Source organism: Dermochelys coriacea, chromosome 10, assembly GCF_009764565.3.
Source record: "Dermochelys coriacea isolate rDerCor1 chromosome 10, rDerCor1.pri.v4, whole genome shotgun sequence".
Classification (NCBI taxonomy): domain Eukaryota; kingdom Metazoa; phylum Chordata; order Testudines; family Dermochelyidae; genus Dermochelys; species Dermochelys coriacea.
This window is the reverse complement of record NC_050077.1, coordinates 60,851,561-60,873,402: the sequence shown is the minus strand read 5'-3', so window position 1 is coordinate 60,873,402 and position 21,842 is coordinate 60,851,561. Positions and strand designations below refer to the sequence as shown.

The 21,842-nt window shown below is 40.7% G+C and overlaps 3 protein-coding genes across 24 annotated transcripts in view; 1 reads left to right on the top strand and 2 right to left on the bottom strand.

The window, feature by feature from the left end:
- Positions 1-5,791: 5,791 nt before the first annotated feature.
- Positions 5,792-20,985, bottom strand: PIGBOS1 (PIGB opposite strand 1). Of its 9 annotated transcripts, none has more exons than XR_006274598.1 (2): positions 7,627-7,791; positions 5,792-7,046 (listed from the first exon to the last, which is right to left on the bottom strand). XR_006274598.1 is itself a non-coding variant. In XM_038418020.2 (2 exons), the coding sequence occupies exon 2, from the start codon at positions 6,098-6,100 to the stop codon at positions 5,939-5,941; it is 162 nt and encodes a 53-aa protein (XP_038273948.1). In that variant the 5' UTR covers positions 6,101-6,184; positions 20,895-20,985; the 3' UTR covers positions 5,792-5,938. The 9 variants fall into 9 exon arrangements, 7 of the variants coding, with proteins under 7 accessions (XP_038273948.1, XP_038273944.1, XP_038273943.1 ...); XM_038418020.2 differs by lacking the exon at positions 7,627-7,791 and adding an exon at positions 20,895-20,985 and having other exon boundaries at positions 5,792-6,184; XM_038418016.2 differs by having other exon boundaries at positions 5,792-6,184; positions 7,627-7,743.
- Positions 7,753-20,061, top strand: PIGB (phosphatidylinositol glycan anchor biosynthesis class B). Of its 3 annotated transcripts, XM_038417984.2 has the most exons (12): positions 7,753-8,035; positions 9,672-9,807; positions 10,201-10,318; positions 11,410-11,514; positions 11,724-11,854; positions 12,865-13,005; positions 13,516-13,567; positions 14,716-14,927; positions 17,128-17,192; positions 18,050-18,263; positions 18,940-19,117; positions 19,677-20,061. In XM_038417984.2, exons 1-12 carry the CDS (start codon positions 7,768-7,770, stop codon positions 19,794-19,796), a joined length of 1,740 nt encoding a protein of 579 aa, XP_038273912.1. In that variant the 5' UTR covers positions 7,753-7,767; the 3' UTR covers positions 19,797-20,061. The 3 variants fall into 3 exon arrangements, with proteins under 3 accessions (XP_038273912.1, XP_043349312.1, XP_038273914.1); XM_043493377.1 differs by lacking the exon at positions 11,410-11,514; XM_038417986.2 differs by lacking the exon at positions 14,716-14,927 and having other exon boundaries at positions 13,516-13,562; positions 17,103-17,192.
- Positions 20,236-21,842, bottom strand: part of CCPG1 (cell cycle progression 1) — a 62,734-nt gene continuing 61,127 nt past the window's right edge. For 9 of the 12 annotated variants that reach the window (XM_038417980.2, XM_043493372.1, XM_038417968.2 and 6 more), the window contains one exon: positions 20,236-20,986. In XM_038417980.2, coding sequence (XP_038273908.1) covers positions 20,803-20,986 — 184 coding nt within the window. In that variant the 3' untranslated portion in view covers positions 20,236-20,802. The remainder of the gene's footprint in view (positions 20,987-21,842) is intronic. The other 3 variants (XM_038417982.2, XM_038417981.2, XM_043493376.1) reach the window with 1 other exon arrangement.

The following is a 21,842-nucleotide window of genomic DNA, read 5'->3' as shown; positions in this document are numbered from 1 at the left end:
AAGTGGGGCACCCTGAGTGCCCTCATTACTGCTACAAAGTATTCTGCTGTTGAGAATAGCCCACTTCCGCCTTAATTGAATTGTGGCATTAGCACTGACACCCCCCCACCACCCACACACACACACACACACACCCCCACACTTGGTAAGGCAACTCCCATCTTTTCACACGCTGTGTATTTATACCGGCTGCTACTCTGAAACCTACCTGCCTACTGTATTTTCCATTCCATGCATGGGATGAAGTGCGTTTGAGCCCCCCAAAGCTTATGCCCAAATAAATGTGTTAGTCTTTAAGGAGCTACACGTACTCCTCGTTGTTTTTGCACAGTTATAGTGAGATCATAGATGCTGGAACTAGGGATGCTCATGCTGCCACAGCCCCTGGCAGGAAGTGGTTTCATTATATACAGGTAAGGTGACCAGATGTCCTGATTTTATAGGGACAGTCCTGAGATTTGGGGCTTTGTCTTATATAGGTCCCTCTCTCCACCCCCCTCACCCCCAAATTCCAATTTTTTTACACTTGCTATCTGGTGACCCTTTGTAGAGCATTTACAATTTAGTTCAAGGGCTCTCAGCCCACACACACCCTTCTAAAAATTGTTCCAGCAGGCCTGACTGCAGGTGGGATGAGACACACCCCATCCCCAGGTACTATCTAAACACACAGGATGAGTCTCTGCTCTAGCTTACCCTCACCTGAAATACAAGCCACAAGTGTAAGAAGGAGGGGTGGAAGATAAAAATAACTTGTCAACATTCACACCTGCCTTGGTTTTAATTAAGCTGGTGCTAACCTCTGTGCATACACACAGATATAGATTTAAAACTGGTTAGAATGTTCTAGTTTTGCCCTGAACAGCTCATCCTTGTGTATAATGAGATCAGGGCCAGGAGCAGGGCTCCTAAGTGCTATATTAATAGCAAATCAGCTTTTTAAAAAGATAGATTTCAGAGTAGCAGCCATGTTAGTCTGTATTTGCAAAAAGAAAAGGAGTACTTGTGGCACCTTAGGTGCCACAAGTACTCTATCTTTAAAAAAAAAAAAAAAAAAAAAAGTTAGACTGGTGCAAACCCCTCTGAGAAGAGTCTTATTTCAGCTTAGTGACTTATTATAGGGCAAGCAAAGCCACTAAGCATGTCCCCACTCAAAATTGCACCAATTTAACATCACATCTTTACTTAATCTTACACAGTGTGATCCTAGGGTATGCCTCAGTTGCATTATAAACACAGGTTTCTGGGACCCAGTGTCTCCAAACTTACACCTGAGCATTCACACTCCATTGTAAACCTAAGTGTACAATTGCTGGATCCCTGGCCCACAACAAATGCTATTATGTCCATACTACACTATGCAAACTTTCTGACTTGGGTCTGTGGCTTGAACTGCATCCACGCAGCAAAAAATGACAGGACTTGAACCCGAGTAGCATCTGGCTCTCCTCTCCCCTCGGAGTAGGGGATTTGAGACAGATTTACAATGGAATGTAGACATATCCATAGTCTGATATTGCACAGGTCAAAGCTGGTTTTAACTTATCCATATTCTAAATAATAAATATCAGTTGTCCCCAATTACTGCAAAGCCTAGCTATTTTAGATCTTTGATTTGTGAAGCCTATGTCTACTGCTATAATTTTCTTCCATTTGCAACAGATAGTAAATATATTAAATGAATGGCAAAGCATTTTACAAACTAGGTATAATTAGTACTAATTAAGTGCAACTTCCTGTGGCAGAGGCCACCAAAGTGAGATGCTACATACCACTGCTGAAATTTCAGCACAAAATAGTCAAAGTGAAGAAAAGGTGAATAGAAGGTGATCCTTTTTAATTGAAAAAAGTTGTCTTTTATTCCTCTTGTACAATATCTTTTCTGAAAGCAGCTTACACTCTTGGAGCTTGAGATAGACTGCTTATTACAGGCAGATACAGCAGGCTTCTAGGGGTAAACATCACTTTTTGCCCATGGTTAATTTTGATAATAGCTAATGTGAATCTTTGCTGCCACCTGGCAGCTGTTTTCCTTTTGAAACCAATCCAAAACAATTACAAAAAATTTTCTCCAGACTGTCCCTTCCACTTCTGTTGTAAAAGAGGTGCTCTCTCTCAAAATACTCCACCCCCCCCCCCTGAAATTGTGGTATGCTGTTTGTTTTAGTCAGAGACCTTAAAGGAGGCATATACTGGAACAAAGTAATGCAAAAGTGCTTTGGAAAGCTGACAGATAGCATGGCCTAGTAAACTAAGAGTCAGAGAACCTCAGTTCTACTCCTGGTTCTGCCACTGAGCTGTTGTACAGGCAACATACTTCACCATAATTTCTGCATTTGTAAAATGGGAAATAATGACACTTCCCTTTGTAAAGGTCTGTGAGATCTATGTTCTTGGTGTCAGAGGAACAGCTTAGTTAGGCTGATGGTTGTGGAAGAGGGTAGTTTTGTATTAATTGTATTTTTAATTCATAGTCATAGCACCTAGTGTATAAAATAAACTGGTTCTATATATTGAAATCAAAATAAATCAATAAAAGCTAAATTATTATTTCTAAGGCTTCTGCTATGCTAGAGATACAACCCCTCAAAATAGTTTTGAACATTTCAAGAACCAGGTAACATACTCAACTGCTTGGGCATATGCTTCAGTTTTCCATGATCTTGTCAACTATCTGCAGTGAGTGAGGGGATAGCACACCTACACACAAAGCTCTGTACACAGTTCAAGATAAATTATTAGAGATATTAAACAGACTGTATATGCCAATGTTAGTCCCCCCCATCTCTTACACCATTTCCAGTTCAAAACTGAACACCTGGGTTTCAGAAGGTGCAAGCTACCTCACCCCTCATTGACAGAAGAGACTTGCCTATAAAGCCAAACAGGAGAGGCAAATTTTGAATCTGGATTTCACACCTCAAATAAGTGAAATGAGTTAAGTTTTGCCATAGAAAAGAACACAATACCAAGCTTAACAGCTCCACACTCTGACCACTTTAATGTTTTATTACTAGGGAATGAATTAAGGCATAATGCAGGAGAATGTAGTTCTTCATATGTCAGAGAACAAAAAACACACACTGATCACAGGAAAAGCATCAGCAATGCCTTCAGTTTTCCATAAGAAATGAAACAAGATTCCACCATTTCAGATAAATTCATTTGCTATCTTCCAATGATCTTGCTCAGAGCACAACATAGCTCCAGCATATATGATTTCAGTCCTTTCTAATCTCTTATCTGCCCCATGACAAGGTATACTCCAGGTCCAGGACTACCAGTGGTATCAACACCCCAGCGGCCTAATAGTTGTCAAGAATTTTTGATTGGCATCATGGCAAAGAAGAGTTTTAAAGAGGAATATGGAGGAGGATAATAGGAAATAGTTGTGTGCATGATTACAGGGAACTCCCCCAAGTCTGAGGGGCAGCATGGAACTACGGTGCTAGTTTGAAAATTTAACAAATGGGAGATGGAAAGTGGGCCAACAGAAGATATGAATCAATACAGAAGAGATGACAGGTAGAGGGTGATAGACTGAAGAGCCATAAAAGTGATAAGTTTATATTTGATAGAGTAGGGGGAGCCAGGGAAAGAACCCAAAGAAGGCTGACATGGCTAAACAGATGAGAGAGGGGGGAAGACTAAATTTCTGAAGGCAAGAGACCAGGTTACACTAATCAAGATGTGAGATTATGAGAACTTGGACAAGAGTTTTAGCCATGTGGATGGAAAGGAAAGACCACATCTTAGAGATGTTATAAACAATTGGCAAGATTTAGACATGCCCAGATGTGAAGGCCTAGAGAAAAGTTCAAGTCAAAGAGGAAACCCTCATTCACTTCCTCAGTCTGGGGTGCCATCTGGTTGATCAGGTCAGATCACTTTCCTTTATCAGTTTCCTTCAGGCTGGGCAGAGCTGGAGGGCTCTCTCATCCTATCATGCTGGTGCCTTGCAGTTAGTCTCCAGATCAAGTGAAAAGCATAGAGCAAGAGCGACACACCAAAAGGAACATAAGGAAAGACAGACCAGCATCTCATGTACATCAGACTGATGTCCTTGCTGGTCCAGTGATATTGGTCAGGAGTCTTCATCAGTGCGATTGTTTTAGGCATCCTAATGATCAAGGCTCCCCAGTGAAGCACAGGCTCTGGCGTGGTAACAGACCTATCGGCCTCCCCCCACCCCCGCATCTAATCCTTCCTGTTGATCACCAGAGGCACTTTTTCTTTGGGGGGGGGGGGGTGGAGTGAGATCCACAGGGATCCACACTATCCCTTCATTATTTTATTCACCAATTAAATCTAACTCCCCATACACCAATTTTGGTCTATTAATTTCCAAATTTCATTTGCCTCTTTACCAGTCATGATTTTAACAGTCTGTGAGTTGCATGAGTAGCCCTTTACGTTTGAAAAAAATTCAGATTGTCTTCTTATTGTAACTTTTCTATCAACATTGATTGTTAAAGGTTGTTGTAACATTTTATGAACTTTCACCCACTTTCCACCTCTTGAACTCACAATTAAAGTAGGTTTCGTACACTTGTTACTACAACTGTAACCCTCTCCTGAAATGATTACCTGAGCAGCCTCCATAGTTTTCTTGCCTAAAGAGCACGTACCTACAGTTCTTTTATTCAGTCTGTATACCACCTGACCTGCAGCTGATCAGTGTACCACTCACCACCTGCCTGATCTATTCCACTCCCTGTTTTTCTGTCTCCTCACTTCACCTGCTATTAACCCACCAAAGAATCCATATGCCACTTCCTTCAGGTTTTTTTTTTTTAATTAAAAGTCTTAGGAAGGGAACAGATTAAAAGTTTAATAATAAAATGTTATGAGTTGAGGGAAATACACTTTTCTTGTGCTGTCCAAATGGGATTCCATATGGACACCATCTAGATTTGAATTAAAATAACTCTTCCAAAACAGTCATGCTTTTAAAAAAATCTACTATGAAAGTGTGCACTGCTGTTTCACCCTAGCACCAGATTTGTTTATTAGGGTGACCATTTTCAAATTCACATATACAACATCTCAAACTTTGTGCTGAAGTAGTCTCCAAAGGGTGACTTATTAGACTGCAGCATTAACTCCTAAAGAGTCCCATCAAGTAGAACATTTAGAACCACAGTGGACAAGACATTAAGAAATAGTTGGTAAGGAGCAATCCTGCATTGACTATGAGGGATAGACTAATGAGCACACCTACCACCACCAAAACACTTCACATTTACTATCTATCTAATCACCATAATGTCCTGTGAGAAATCACAGGTAAGCATTAGCCCCACTTTAGTAGCAATGAAACTGAAGTACAGAGAAGTCAGTTGACTTGCGTCCCCCCCCGCTCAAAAAAGACAAACAAAAAAAAAAACCACAACACACATTGAAAGTCAGTGTTAGACCTGAAACTAGAACTCAGTAGGCCCCAACTCTTCCAGCTCTCTGCTCACACCATTACGGACCATCTCTCCCTAAAAGGCACTCTCCGACATCTACTTTTCTACTTTTACAGCATGAAGGTTTTAACATGCTGTTAAAGAGCTAAGAAACTCAGCGTTGGGTTGCACACTCCATTCTCAGACCACACATACTACAAGTATGCTTTCTATTCCCAATGGGGTTAGGATTAAGGGCTAGAACTAAGGGCAGAGTGACAGACCTAACTCTGAATTTGCATAAGACTAAAAACCTATAATTTTAAGGAAAAATGTCAGTGGAATCAAATGCAATTCGGTCAATGTATGTGCAGCTGGCCAACTAAGAAAACAAACACAGATTTACATTAATTAAAAAGCATATTTATTCTTCACCAAGACAAACCAGTTTCATTTTGAAGAATAAAATAGGTTATTTTGTTTTTATGTCAGAACAAAAGTTTACAGTGTCTAAGCCAATATCCCCAAGCAGCTCCATGTAATCCCTGCTATTCTTTCTTCTCTTCTAGTTGTGGTGCTTGCAGCGTTTCTTTTAATTTATTCTGTTTTCTGTGATATTGTTCAAATATTGGTTTATAGATGTAGAATCCTCCTGCAACTCCAAGCAGAGCCCCCAGAAAGATATGAGGTAATGGCACTTTACCATACATTTTAACAGCCAAAACTGTAACTTGCCACACCTGTCTTCAAAGAAATTCTAAAGACATCTGAGTAGCCAAGCAAAATCTTCAGATCTGGATATAAATGAAAGTGAATGTAAAATGTTACTCATTGTAATGTTTGTTGCAGTCCAAAAAGAATGAAGTATGGACAAGCGACTATCACAGTTACTTTGGGTAGGGACTGTTATACAAAACAAAACAAAAAATACACTGCCATCACCCATGCACAGGATTTCTACTGAAATCAATTTGAACTGTGAACAGATGGGTCTAAGACCAATATTTATATTTTGCACCTAAACTGAGATAGCATAAGAATTATGGCTCTGTTCCACTTTTCAGAGCAAGAACTCCAACCATTATTAACTGTCAGTGTTCAGTTACTGATAGTAAGATAGAAGTGCTCCTCTCTTGTAAACATTGCTTCATGTAAAAAGCAGGTTCTCTTGGTTACATGGAGGAACTGGTTCACACATTCTGTACTGTATAATAATACAAAGATCAGGAGTGTGGAGGTCTTTATGCTCACTCTCCAGAACAGGATTGAGGTTTTTATGGGTACTAGTTCCAATATCATCCAATAGATCACATTTGCCTGTCAGCTCTTCAGTAGAGGGAATGTGCCTGTCCATTCTGTAAAGCAGTGCCATTGTTAAATGATAAACACATAAAAATATGGCAGAAAACTCTCTCTCAGCATTTCCCCAAACTTCTTTAGAAATTCAACTCCCCTTCAGAAAGTTGAAGCCAATTACAGTCTCCTTCAACAGCGGCGTCATGAGGGCAGCATAGGGAAAATTTACGCCGCCATTGCTCTGGGTCGGTTCGCAGTTGGCGTCTCTCCCCCCGGGGCAATGCCCCCACAGTTAGTGCCCCCCCCCCCCCGAGCTCACAGCAATCTGGATTTCAATGGCGGCTCACTAAGTTCCGGTCACTCGGTGTAACTGACAGAAGTTCTACTTGAAATCCCGGTTACCAGCGCCTCGGTGACAGACGCCGCACGGATTTCGGCTCGGGGACATGACCCCACCAGCTCTTCCCCAGACTCCAGCTGCCGACACCAGCGGGACTAGCCAGCCAGGGCGGGCAGCGGAGGGCTGTGGACTGAAACAGCTGAGATCGCTCGGCTCGGGAGAGCTGTAGCCCCGAGCGGCGCAGCAAGACGATAACGCCGCTTCCCGAGGGGAAGGCAGCCTGCGGGAGAGGCGCTTCCCGCGGCCCTTCGCCCGCCCACGAGGCCGGGGAACGCCTAGGGAGATGGGGGGGGAGGGGGGGAGACTAGCGGGCGCCGCCCCATGGCCTGAGCGCAACCCCACCCGCGGACAGCCAAGGAAAGACACGGAGGCGGGGGCAGCTGTGGAGGGAGCGGCGCGCGCCCAGCGGCTTCCGTTGCTCCGTGCAGGGGAGCAGGGCACCCTCCCCCGACCCAGACCCAGACCCAGACTCGTCAATCGGGGCCGCGGTGGAGAAGCGAGAGAAGAGACCCGGGCACATCAGCCCCGCGCGCCGCCTACCTTCGAGGCCCCTTTGTCGAACCGACTAAACCACAGAGACGAAACCTCCATAGGCCAGACAAGCTGCCGGAAGTATGGAGCCTGGCCCCGCCCTCAGGGACATAATCTCCCACCCAAACGCCCGCCCCTATTCTCCCGCACATGCGCTCACCCAGCCCCCAAGAACTCCGACAGGGCCAGGGCCGCAGTCCCGCCCCCGGGCGTCACGCTGGCTCCGCCCAATGCGGAAGTGAGAGTGGCCCGCCAGGCCCTGAGGCTCCGCGCAGAGCTGAGTCCGACATGCGGGCGGTGGGTGGAGGCGGGTTCTTCCCCCGTGGCCGGACCCGCAGCGCCGACACCGTGCGGCTCCGCAAGAGAAAATCTGCGCTGTACAGCGCTGCCCCGGGGGCCGGCGGGGAGCGGGGCCCAGGTGAGGGGAGCAGGTCTGGGAGAAGGGCCTGAGGCTGGGCACGCGGTGGAATAGGCAGAGCTGTGTCCCGCTGAGCCCTCTGACCCTGGGCGGCAGCGATCGGAGAGGGAGCTGCGCCGCTTAGCGAGACACCCCAACAGAGCGGCAGGCTGTGCCCCGCCGGCTGCTTGGGGGTTGAGAGGCACCAGCACAGCGGGAGCGGTCTCGGCTCTCTCCCAGCCAAGAGCGGCCCAGGTGCTTGCAGTCTCTTCCGGTTGTTAGTTGGGCAAGTGGGAGGGACCCAAGGGGATTCTTAATTACGCCAGGTTGTGTGTGAGGTATTTTCTTCAAGGGACGGGGCGGAGGAAGCAGTTCTTCTGAAACTCTGCTCGCAAACTCAACTCCTTGGGACTCCAATGTGAGATGTCATTTGCAGCAATTATGCACTTCAAAACTTCGTATATATGCTCTGCTAGACTTCACCGTTGGTTAGCATAGGATACACCCATGATTACATGAAGGCGTAAGAAAAATAGCATATTCCCAAAGTCAACTGATTACATTAGAATCTAATCTTTTATGTTAAAAAGTTTCTAGCTCACATTTATGAAGAGAAACTGGGGAGGTCAGTATAGCTCATGTGCTTGAGTTTTGTAGACAGCCTCCAGCAAAGGGGGCTGCAAAGCAGTTGCAGCTAGTGGCAGTAAGGGAGGGAGCAGCCTGATCCCCGCAGTCCCACCCAGCAGATTAGGCCCCAGATTAGGTTTAATTCTGCTGCCATCATTGCTGGAGAAAAAGGAGGCTATCATAACTGACCGTGTAGCAGGGGACTCTGAAGAACACTGGTTACCACAATTGAAACCTTGGGAAAGTAACACTGTTTGGTTGCTCCAAGTGTCCTCTATCCTTTCCTCACTTTTCCTTCATGCTTTGATCAATTTTGAAATAGTTATTCTTAATTCAAATGGCTATCATTGGACATCACAGTCAGTAACCAATGAAATGAACAGGACTACTCACACCTCTGTCAATTTTTCAGATGCTGCAAAATCAGACACTACTACAGCAGTTGCATTCAATTAATGTTTACAAACTTGAGAGCCAGTGGCTTACTTTTAAAAATATATATATATATAAAAGCTGAGATTCCAGACAAGAGAGCAATATTTTTTTTAAATGAAACCAGCTGTGGGGAAGAATAACTAAACCCAAAGCCAATAACTCTTTCTTCCTCACTAGTAACTGTCCACAGTACTTGTTTGAAAAGTTCTCACTAAATTCAGTTTTAATTTGGATTTTGATCCTTCAGTCACTGCAATTGATTTGATGATACAGTAGTTTGCAATCATTTAAGACTTCAACATGGAATCAAACTGGAGGCTGTGAGGAATAATGCTATTAAAGTGCAAACTGCAAAATGAGACATAAAATGATGGAACTTCTTGACAAAGGATTAAGTATGATGTGTATTTTTTCTTACAATGAAAGTTGTTCAGAAGTGCTACCATATATCTCACTTCTAAGATCAAGCTACTATATAGTTAAAAGCTATCATTTTAAAGAGAATGCCTTTGTTCAATGATCAATAGCCATAAACAATTATTATTTCAGTAAATATAACGAGGACTTTCTCTGAACTAATGTTTTGCTTTCTCAGATCTTATTGGCGAGAACATTTATCTGGTCTTGTTTACCATAACTCTGCGAGTACTTAACTGCTTTTTAGTCCAGACAAGCTTTGTTCCAGATGAATATTGGCAGTCGCTTGAAGTCGCACATCATATGGTATTCAAATATCCTTTGCTTTTGGAAGTTAAAATGAGTGGAATCTTTCTAGAACTGAACTAAGTGCTTACTTTTTCATTTTGTCATAATTGTGTCCTCAATACTGTAATACCTGTTTGTGATGACTTTATTGCCCCAGTAATGCTCTCTCTGCTCCATGCTTTTATATATCCTAGTAACTTTCCTGGAGCTATGTCACCACTACTGTCCTTTTTTGGTAGGAGGAGTGTTAAGCTAGAGGTTTCCCTGGCAGTGAGAAATTAATATGACCATTAGCAGAAATCACTAATTGACAACGGCCACAGAGTAAGATTTTTGACATAGAATCAGGAAATGCTGAAAATAAGCAGAACACTAACAGGAAAACTTTTAAGTTCTTTAAATATCCTTAATATTACTAATTATGGCTACTTGACCTGGGAATGGGCAGAAGGTTTAAGGGGTTATTCATACCCACTACTCTTTGCAACTATCTACAGAGTTTTACAGCTGCTGGCAAAGGATGACGTTCAGCTGCTGGTAAGTACAAAGGAAATATTTTTTAAAGGCTCAGATACTACATAAAATTAATTTCAAAGTGTTGTAGGTAAGGAATTTAACTGCCCTATACATAAAATGAAAGACCCTGATTTGGCCATTGGATCCATGTGAGTGAAACACTTGCCGGCGCATGAAGCCTCAATTAAGTCAATGTGGCTCTGCCTGGCCACAAGGGTCCCCTTGCATGGCTCCAGTGGCAGAAGTGGGGCTGAAGATGGTGATTCTTGACCTCTGTCAACCTCTTCAAATGTCAAAGAAGATAGGGTTGTGCCACTAGTAAGGTTAAAATTTTGTCAGAGTTATTTTTAGTAAAAGTCAAAGACAGGTCGGGGCAATAAACAAAAATTCATGGAAGCCCGCAACCTGCCCATGACTTTTAGTACAAATAATGGAGTAAGGGGACTGAAGCCGGGGGGAGGCTGACAGCTCCAGCCCCCACCCCCACCGCAGTCATTGTGGTGCGGGGCTGTAGCTGAAGTAGTTACAGAGGTTCATGGAAGTCATGGAATTTGTGACCTCGGTGATTAAATCATATCCTTAGCCATTAGACTCGGAACACGATGTACTCAGTAGCTCTTTAATTAGCAGATTACTTTGGCTGCAAGTATAAGACCACTGCAAATAACTAACAACTGAACAGAATATGAGGGTAGGTTTTTTTCAAAAGCACTCGGTATTGACATAACTCAGCTTTCACTGAAGACAGTGAATAAAACTCCCATTGACTTCATTAGAAGATGAGTTACATCATTGTGGAACAATTTTGAAAGTGCTGCCTTGAATTTCTGGAAACTTTCAATTGAATGTCAAATTGACTGGCTTTCTTTGCTTGGTTTTAATAGAAACTCTGGACTCATCTTTCTTTAGGACTACGGTATTTAAAATAATAAGAGCTTTCCATCAAAATGTACAGAGGACAGTCGTATACCTTTAGTTTTGTTTCCTCGGTGGATTGCTGTTTCAAGAATCTCCTAGTTTTATATATTGCAGTTAAACTTGGAAGTTAATAGGGGCTTCAGAAACAAGAGTCAGAAAAATAAGGAAACTTTCTCTTTTTTTTGTTAATGTAGATTTGGATCCCTAGACTTGTGCAAGCACTTCTGTCAGCTCTAGCAGACGTAAAACTTTACTCATTAGTGAGACACCTAGAAAATGCAGAAACAGCAAAGTGGGTGGTGAGTCTCAGCCTTGAAATACGTCTTACGTAAATGCCTTATAGTATTTTAGCATACAGTGTACCGCAGAAATTAAGAAATGGTTTAATGATATTATTAAATGTCTGAAAGGTTTTAGACTTAAATGCTGTCACCACTTTTGTTAAAGGCTATACAAATATTGTATTAACGCTTCCCCCCCATATCCTGTTGTTCATAATTGTTTTTAGTACCTTTGCCAGTTGTGCTCTTGGTTTACATGGTATTGCTGTACCAGAACACTAACAAACACCATGGAAACTGTTCTTACCATCTTTGCTCTTTTCTACTATCCCATGGAAGGCTCAAAGACAAAGAGCAGGTGAGAGAATTTACACTAACAACACGGTAACTTTTGGTTGGGATAATCAAAATGGATGCAATTGTTAAAATAATGCTTTCTGTTCATATATAAACTGTTCCTGCCTTTTGTTATTCTCCCTGATGTTTACTTCTGTTGGAACAAATCCACAGGCTTCTGAATTTAGAAAGATTAGTTCAAGTTGTATAAAGATAATATGGAAGGTAACTATTCCTTTTGTTACTGAGGGTGAAATTCATACAAAGGCACGGGTCCAACGCAGTGGCGTGCAAACCAGTTAAGCCTCAAGGCAAGACTGCATAGATTTTCCATCTATGGAGCCTTCAAGTTCTCCATATGCCAAGAGTTCTTTGTGCTGGTTCCAAATAAGCTGTTGGGGATGGGGCCATAGGAAACTAATCCTTAGTTGATCCAGCAACCCAAGACCCTCAGTTTGTAGAGAAGCTGCAGCTGTTCTAGTTCCTGAGTGGAATGGTAACTGGTGCTGCTGCTACACATGTCTGCAGGGGATGGTAGTAGATGTGTAAAATTACTACTCTGCTGTTCCTCATTTCAAACCAAGTAATTACCTATGAGGGACATTAATTTCATCTTTAGGGAAGTGTAGAGACAATTAATTTGTGAGAATTTAGGAAGGACATGAAAGATGGTCACTCAAGCCAAACAAGTATTCAGAGTCAATGTATTAACTAATTTTGAACTGAGTAATTACTCTTTTAAGAAGCCTGTATTCTAGTTAGATACTTAGTCTTGCATAAGTCTTACACGGTTTTTTTCATAGAAGCAGGCCAATAAGCAAGTGTTTGCAACTAAAGATTCAAGGTTAAAGGCAGAGCTGTGTACAGAAGTCTGATGCTGTACTTGCCTGAGTCAGTGTCCAGAAACATGATGACATGAAAAATGTGGTAGTCCTGTCACATTAGACCAAAATATCATATAATGAAGAAGTAATTAAGTCCCTTTTTATAATTGTACTCTGACGGTTTAATTAATACTTTCTTCTTTTCTAGTTGCAAATATTTAACTTTGGTAACACTTGCATTTATTATTCGTCCAACTGCTGTAATTCCATGGATACCTTTGGTGCTCAGGCATTTCTGGCAAGAACAGAAGAAGGCAGACCTTGTTCTATACAGCTATATTCCAATAGGGTAAGTATTTTATTTATTCAGTAAATTATGACAATTTGCATAATAAATAGTAACTATTATATGTTACCATCAATACCATACTAACGGGTTTCATTTAGGCATTCTGCTTATCAATATTTCCTTTTTTTTTTTTAAACTAATAAGACTGTAGCCAGGGGCAGGATACCTCCTGAATGTTTCAACTTAGGGAGATGTGCAAAAGTGAAGAATAAAACACTATGGCAACAGTTTGGAGAGGGGACTGCTTCCTGTACAAACGCTGTGTATCCCCACAAGAGGGAGGTTTCATGGAAAGATCTCATGGAGGAAAATATGAGGAGGACCTCCAAGCCAACTAGTGGTTGTTCCAGAAAGGCTAAGTGTGGTGAATCAATCACTCTAAGTAACTGTGACTAGTTTAGGGGACAATGACACATATACAATGAAGTGTAGAGGCAAGCTGAAGAAAAGTATAATCTAAACATTCAGAAGATGTCAGTAATACAAGGAGCTTTTTCTTGATTTTTGCAGATTGGTCACTCTAGGGATTTCTTTAATAATCGATCGTATATTTTTTGGTGAGGTAAGTTGCCATACAATGTCTTAAATTAAATTTGTAAGCATTTTTAACAATTCTGTACTTGGGCAGATGATTCCATACTTCCTAATTCAAAAGCTGTCACTGTCTCAATGATTTGAGATCTGTACATTCTGCCTTTGGCATCACCTCTAATAACAGTTCGTCTGTATCCTATAATCTTATGAGTATAATTCTAGCCATTAATATCTATGCTTACGTTAAATCACTAGACTAACAATGCATTTCAAATTAGACTAGCAATGCAATGGCTTCTCAATTCACTGATACTTAGTGTCAGTGTTCAGAGATATTTGCATGTTAATTTAATGATGCACAGAGTAACTAAACTTTACAATGTTGTTCTCTGCAGCATATTTTATGTTCTGGGAGAGCTGTAGTGTTATGGTTAGCTCAGCATTAATTTCTGTTAGGATGGCTTAGTTGTAGCGTTTTGGTATTTATTTGCTTTTGTAAGTATTTACAGATCCTAGTAAACCTGCTTGTGAAACTTCATTTCTGACATCTTGTGTTACCATAAAGTATTCAGCAGTTTAGTACTTACCTACAATAGCTGCTTTTTGTAGATGGTATCAATTATGTAAAACAAAGATTAGCAAAAGCTCTAAGTCATATCCTGCATGTTTTCAATTTTCACGCTGGTAAAGATGCACAGCTCTCTGTGTAACAAGTGTTAAATATATTGATGATTGTTGCTGATATTACTGTAAGATAGACAAATTTGGCAAACTTGAAGTTGTCCATCTAACCCAATGTCATACAATATGTAGAAAAGATTTTTTCCAAGCAGGAGACATTACAGAGGTAACAGAGAAGTATTAGAGCAATAGGCAAGTGTGCAGAAGAGAATTCTGTAGGGCTTGAAGAGATGTATAAAATATTTAGTGTAGGAATTTCAGAAATGCTCAGCATTGATCTAATTCCATTGAAGTAAATGGTAACTTAAATATGAGCAGATTACACCAATGTTGAGCAAATTTGAGAATAGTTTTTACTTTAAAAACTTGCTGTAATGATTTTCGGTAAAAATGTAAATCATGATATCCTTTAAAGTCAGTACTGCATAACAGAACCAGACAGACTTAATCTAACATTTTCATACTTAACACTAATTCATTTTTTTAACCTTTCAGTGGATACTGGTTCAGCTGAAATTCTTGAAGTTTAATGTGCTACGGAATTTGGGGACATTTTATGGTTCTCATCCTTGGCATTGGTACTTGACCCAGGGATTGCCGGTTATTTTGGGCACCCATCTACCCTTCTTTATTCACGGCTGCATCCAGGCACCAAAGAGGTATCGGATCTTTCTAGTGGTAGTGGTTTGGACAGTGTTGGTATACAGGTAAGTTCCCTTAAATGAAATTAACTTGGAATCTGTCACATTATTTTTAAAGTCAAAATCATAACTTATTTTCTCTAGAACAAAATAGAGATTAATGCAAAGAAAATTTCATTCAAATTGCAGTGTCCAATGAATTACAAAAATTATCCAAATATTTTACAAGAAATTATTCAATGGTATGACATAACTGTGTTTAATATTACTACAGTGGCTTAATGGAATAATTCTAAACTGATGTTGGTGGCACAGTAAGCGATTAGAGAGCAGACTGGACATTGCAGCAAAATTGAAAACTTCTTTGAATCATTAAAAGGTGTTTGCTTTCAGCAGCACAGTGAGTTTGAAAGTCTTGTTTACCTGAGGCCTGTTAAAGAAAATCACGTCTTTTGTTTAATTTCACTCAAGATTTCTGAAATCTTCTGAAAAGATTTGCATATGGAGCAATTCAAAGATTATTGCAATATAAAAATCTGTCCTGTCTGTTGTCAAAATGACAAAAGACAACCAGAGGTGAAGGCAGCAGTTTGCAGGGGATGAGAAATGGCAGTGAGGATTAGTTTGTTCAGGCTCTTCACACACCACTCACTGTAGAAACAGACTGTTCCATGTGAAGGTGAAACAGGTGACCGTGATTATTTAAATATCAAATAATGTTAAACGCCTTCCCGTGTTTCAGAACATGGTATTAATAGAATATAGAAAAATTTTGTAACTGGGTCACAAAACTAAGGGATGCAAAAATGGTTTTAAACTACCTTGCACTGGCCCAATCCTGTACAGCTCCAGTCCCATAGCACAAGTTAAAGTAGTCTGATGCCCTAGTCATGCCCCCTGTACTACCTGCAGGAGGGAAGTAGTTTACATCACTTGATCTGAGTATAATGGGGTGGGCATCCTGTGGCTGACTCCACAAGTTATAGGACTGTATTGAGTAGTAGTATGGTCCTAGCTTAGATGAATCTTGTTCCATAGTTGTTGTGTGCCCAACTACGTTTTGATTCACCACCAGCACTTTTCCTCACTTGGTATTAAGAACAGCAGCTTATGACAAGGTAACAGTCTCTCATTACAGGTTGCATCCCTGACCATATCTTGATAAATAGCCATTGATGGACCCACCCTTCTTGAACATACCTAATTCTTTATAGTTTTGGCCTTCACAACATCCCCTGACAAAGCGTTCGACAGGTTGACACTGTGTTGTGTGAAGTAATACTTTCTTTTTTGTTTTAAACCTGCTCTATGTTCATTTCATTGGGTGATCCCTGGTTCTTGTGTTATGTGAAAGGGTAAATAACATTTCCTTATTTACTTTCTCGGTTTTTGTTATCCCCCTCTGTAACTTTTCCAATTTTAATTTATCTTTGAGATGGGGGACTAGAACTGCATGCAATATTAAAGTTGTGGGTGTACCATCGATTTATAGAGTGGCATTGTGATATTTTCTCTTATCTATCCCTTTCCTAATGGTTCCTAACATTATTAGCTTTTTTGGATTGCTGCTGCTGATTGAGTGGATGTTTTCAGAGTACTATCCACTATGACTCCATGATCTCTTTCTTGAGCAGTAACAGCTAACTTAGACCCCATCGCTTTGTATGTATAGTTGGGATTGTTTTCCAATGTGCATTACTTTGCATTTATCAGCATTGAATTTTATCTACCATTTTGTTGCCCAGTCACAAAATTAGTAAAGTACTAATTATGATCTAGATTTTTAATATGTTCATTGCCAGGGTGTAAAAACATCTACAGTACGTGATTGTCACAATAGTCAAGCATGATATTTATTGCACAACTTTCTTTATGTAAGTGGGGTGACTGAATGCTTCTCCTTATCTGTCTGTCTGGAGGCAACTGGCATATGTTAGTAAAGTTCCTGGAAAATGGTAGTTTGTTTGCAGCTGCAGTATACTCCTGTTTTCTAAAACACTATTATCTGAACCACCACATTTTCTGAATCCCTTCCTCGTGCCCCATATATTTCATGCTGGGGGCTAAGGAACAGATTCAGATAATGTGGTGGTTTGATAATAGAGCAGAAATCCCCAGCCAGGACTGCGAGGAGGAGGCTTACAATTCAGTTTTTTTTAAAAATCTGTTCAAATTGTCTTTTCTATCCCTACATGCTATTGAATCGTCGTCAAACCTGTGATTCCTATCATTTTATTTCAGTAGTACCATACCTGTTTTGTTACAGCACGTTGAGCCACAAAGAATTCAGGTTTATATATCCCGTACTGCCATTTTGCATGGTGTTTTGTGGTAAGCATTTGGATTTTAAATGTTGTGTGGTGATTACCCTTCTGTAGAAACTTTTTTACATGAAATATAGGCTGTAGTTTAGTTATGGTCAAGTTGTTTAGAATTAATTTTCTATTCACTTACAGCCCCACCAAAACAGATTGAATCATAGGGTCTATTGCCTGGGTGCACCGCTAAATGTTAGCTCTACAGCAGGGATGGGCAAACTACGGCCTGCCAGCCATTTTAATCCGGCCCTCGAGCTCCTGCCGGGAATAGCCACTCTGCATGGCTCCCAGAAGCAGCAGCATGTTCCCCTCCAGCTCGTACACATGGGACAGCCAGGGGGCTCCGCTCCGTAAGTTGCCCCTGCCCCAAGCACTGCCCTTGCAGCTCCCATGTGCTGGGAACTGCGGGTCAATGGGAGCTGCAGGGGCAGCACCTATGGATGGGGCAGTTGGCAGCAGAGCTGGCTGGAGGACATGCCACTGCTTCCAGGAGCTGTTTGAGATAAGCGCTGCCTTGAGCCCGCACCCCTGAGCCACCCCCACCCACCCTCCAAACCCCTTGGTCCCAGCCCGGAGCACCCTCTTGCACCCCAAACTCCTAATCCTCAGCAACACTCCAGAGCCGCCGCCCCCCCCCCCCCCACACACACACACTGACCTCAACCCCCTAGCCCAGCCCCTTTTTTTCCATTCTAAACAAAAAACTGGAGGGGGCAGTGACTTTGACTATTTCAAAATAAGGAACTGTTTTGCTTCTAATTTAATCATGACTAATCGATTTTCAGTAAGTTGCACTATATCAAAAGAGGGCTGTAGACTAATAGTTAACATTTGCCTATCTGCTTAACTGTTTTATATTTCTCACTTTAGGATATTCTCTTAAACAATTGAAGACATGGAAGAAATCTGCAATAACCTTCCTGCTTTTATCAAATTTACTCCCAGCCCTGTACACCGGTTTGATTCACCAGCGTGGCTCTCTTGATGTCATGATGCATATGCAGCAGCTCTGTAACAATTCTTCTAACCAATCATGGGCTTCTGTCTTTGTAATGATGCCATGCCACTCTACTCCTTTTTACAGGTAATAAAGTAGCTAATACAGTATGTAATACTAAATCTACTCAAGCATACAACTGTTTCCCCTCAAAGATACTGAATTATTTGAGGGATAATGTGCATCTATTACCAAATTGTTCCATCTGCATTAACTCTGTATGAAATAATAAATTGGAAAAATGGATCTTTCATATTGTTTGTTCCACCCAGCATCTGCATTTTTTCCTGTTTTACCAAAACAGCTTAGTGTCAGACATATGTGATGGTCCCTTATGTTTTCCCTACCAGTTTGTGTTGCTTCACTCCTTCTTCTCCAGTATTTAACTACTGCGGGGAGTCAAGATTTAATGCTTATTTCCTTGACTTCTGCTATCAGATTAACAGATAAAAACTATTATGTATGACATGACTAAAGTAACTCTTCCAGTATGTAACACATCCTGATACATATATAAAAATTAAAGGATTTACACAATATAATGTTGTTTTCAAAGTGTGAGAGATACAGAAATACAGAGATGAGAGAAACATTATGGATCTAGCACAGAAAGGAAAGATGCACCTACTGATAATGGGAAAATAAGAGAACAAGACGTTTTACAGACTACAATATAGCATCCTTAATTGAAACTAAGATCTAAATTGATCACTTAACACTGGATCTCAACCACCTGTTTTTTTTTTTCTTTTCCCCCTCCTAGCCATGTTCACTGTCCTCTACCAATGAGATTTCTACAATGTCCTCCAGACCTAACTGGAAACGAGAGTTACATTGACGAAGCAGATATATTTTATTCTAATCCACTCAAGTGGCTTAATGAGGAGTTTTACAATGGTACATTACCTACTCATTTGGTCTTCTTCAGTGTGCTAGAACAGGTATGTTAATTGCAAGTTAACTTTATCTAGATCAGACTAAACACAAATATGCACAAGAAATAGAAGGGAGAGCTGAAATTGCAGCTCTGAAAATGATCTTTAGCCTTTAAAAATGTATGACTTGAACATTTGCCCAAAATACAGGTTACTACTATGGCACTGTAGTGAAGGGAAAGATCCCGGAGAGGGCATGCATGGGTACCCCGTAAATCCTTTATGCCATGAAGTACTTCTGTGCCAAAGCAAGTTTGAGGTGCACAGACACAACCTACATGGTTTGCATTGAGTGACTTTATGGGCATAAAGTGAGTAAAGGAGCCTGCAATCAGCAGAATTCTTTCCCCTTGAACACTTCTGTAAAGTCTGGGGTGGGGGGAGTTGAGCAAGATTTCACTCTAACCCAAGGGTTATGGTATGGTTGATATTTCTCCTTCCCACAACACAGAACCTAACTTCTAGAGGTAGCTGAGTGGTTGGTTTAATAGAAGTTTAGGAACACAGTTCTGTACCCCACCAGTATAAAAATGCTGGACTGTTTGGAAATTATATTTATTTACAGGAAATATCATCATTTCTTGCTCTAAATGGTTATGAGAAAACTGCTACTGTCTTTCACACCCACATGCCTCAAGGACGAATTGGAAGCCACATCTATGTCTACACAAGAAGGGTGAAATGAAGCATGCTTTAAGATCAGTTTCTGAACTGGGACCAACCCAAGTCAGTATTGTACAGTGGTGTCTTGGTTAAACAGCCTTCTAGTACAGAACAGAGGGCAGTGATACTTGAAAATAGGTAAGCAAAATTGACAGGTGGGGCTCATTTATAGCCAGTAGATAAGGATTATGCTGGATGTAACCGTTTAGGGATGCTTCTTCACTTGTGGAAAAGTTGAACTTAAGTGGCAATATTCTCATCTTATCTCTGGGTGTTAAGAGAGGAGGAAGGTTAAAAAAAAAAACAAGGTTAATCTGTTTTAGGACTTTATAAATAATTAACAGAACACCAGCAACAGCTACTGCATGATATTTGTTGTGAGTTAGAGGAGAGGAGTAAGATAAGACTTTAAAACTCTATGGGACTGTACACCTATGCTAAATTTGTTTATGAATAAAGACTTTTACCCACAACGTCTCTTTATTTTTCTTCCACAATATGAAGATGGGCAAGAAATTTCAAGTGCATATGTCAGCAAGCTGATTAAAATGCAGCACAGCAAATTCTTCATAAGTCAACAGGCTCTTGAACCCCCAAAAAAGATAAGAAGCAAGTATAAGATTACAAAACATTAACAGATGCGTTGCCATAATTTAGATCTACTTTCTGAAGGACGAGATGCAGTTAGTACACCAAACCATGTTAATTACATGTACATTACGTATGATTCAAGTTTGAACTACACTAACGGTATGCAATTAAGCCTATTTTTCACAGACAAGTCACAACATACCTAGTTTCCATAACAGTACAACTACAACCAAAATCATTTCCAAAGAACAGTAAAGCAACACTAGAGAAAATGCTAGTTAGGAAGTTTGACTGATGCTTTTGAACAGCAGGGTAAAAATCAATCTGTATAAAGAAACACTTGCACCTTGCAGTTTTGCTGAAAAACAATTAGTTTCCATTGAGGAACCACTAGAAATTATCTGCTTATCTTCCTGATTTTACCATATACAAATTACTTAATATTTTGGATCAAAGGGTAACTGCCCCAATTCTATTTCAAGATTTGCCATGTGTCTTCCATTAGTACGACCATGGTTATGCCATTTACCTTCTCTCTTATTACGGTGGTGGTGCTTCTGAGTTTGTTTTTCATGTCTGGAACTTTCAGATTGTGTGAAAGTAGGCCTTTTAGCAGGTCGACTGAAAGGAGTAAACAAAATTTGGTTAGAGCTGTTGAAAATATCTTAAAATCAACTACATACATGATTATTTCACTACCAGTGCTCAAAGGAGAGTTACAGTTGGGGGGATTGATTTATTTATTAAATAGGTACTTAGTACTCTCAAAATGTACTGAATAGATTACCCAAAGCCCTCGTTAGGGTCAGGATAAATAAGCTCCAGTGCAAATTTCCACACGACCCCCCGCTGCTTGACTTGCAGGGAACACAACACTGGTTAGGACTGAACAATACCCTTACATGAAGACATTTGGACCATACACAAATCAAGTTTCAAATAGAAACATCTGCACCGTCTGTGTATGCACAATACCAGGACTTATGTGGAGGGCTGGGGGGGGTGCAGTTAAACAGTTGTAGCTCATCTTGTGTGTTTTTTGCTATGATAAGAACTCCAAGGATTTATGCTTGTACTACAGTCTCACATCCCACACTTTTGAAGCAAAAGGCTATACAGTCTTACTTTGCTTAATATTCTCACCAGTAGTGATAAACATAGTCACTAAATATATTTAAAAATTAAATGCCTTTAACAGTAAACAGATGTTTTAGTCTCATTCAGAATTAATTCAGAGCATAGAAAAACAAGCTACCCAAGAATAAAGTCATGAGAAATCAAAATATTAAAAAGCTGTTTTAATAATGAAATGGGACAGGCAAATTAAAATCTAGATAAATAAATACAGCTAGTTAGATGTGGTGTGCTTTTACCAAAACCAGGAATTAGAAACTACCCCTCGATCATTATTACCAATAAAGAAACAGCTGAGAGTTGTTCTCTAAAAGCTAAACTGCAATAAGATGAAAAAAATATT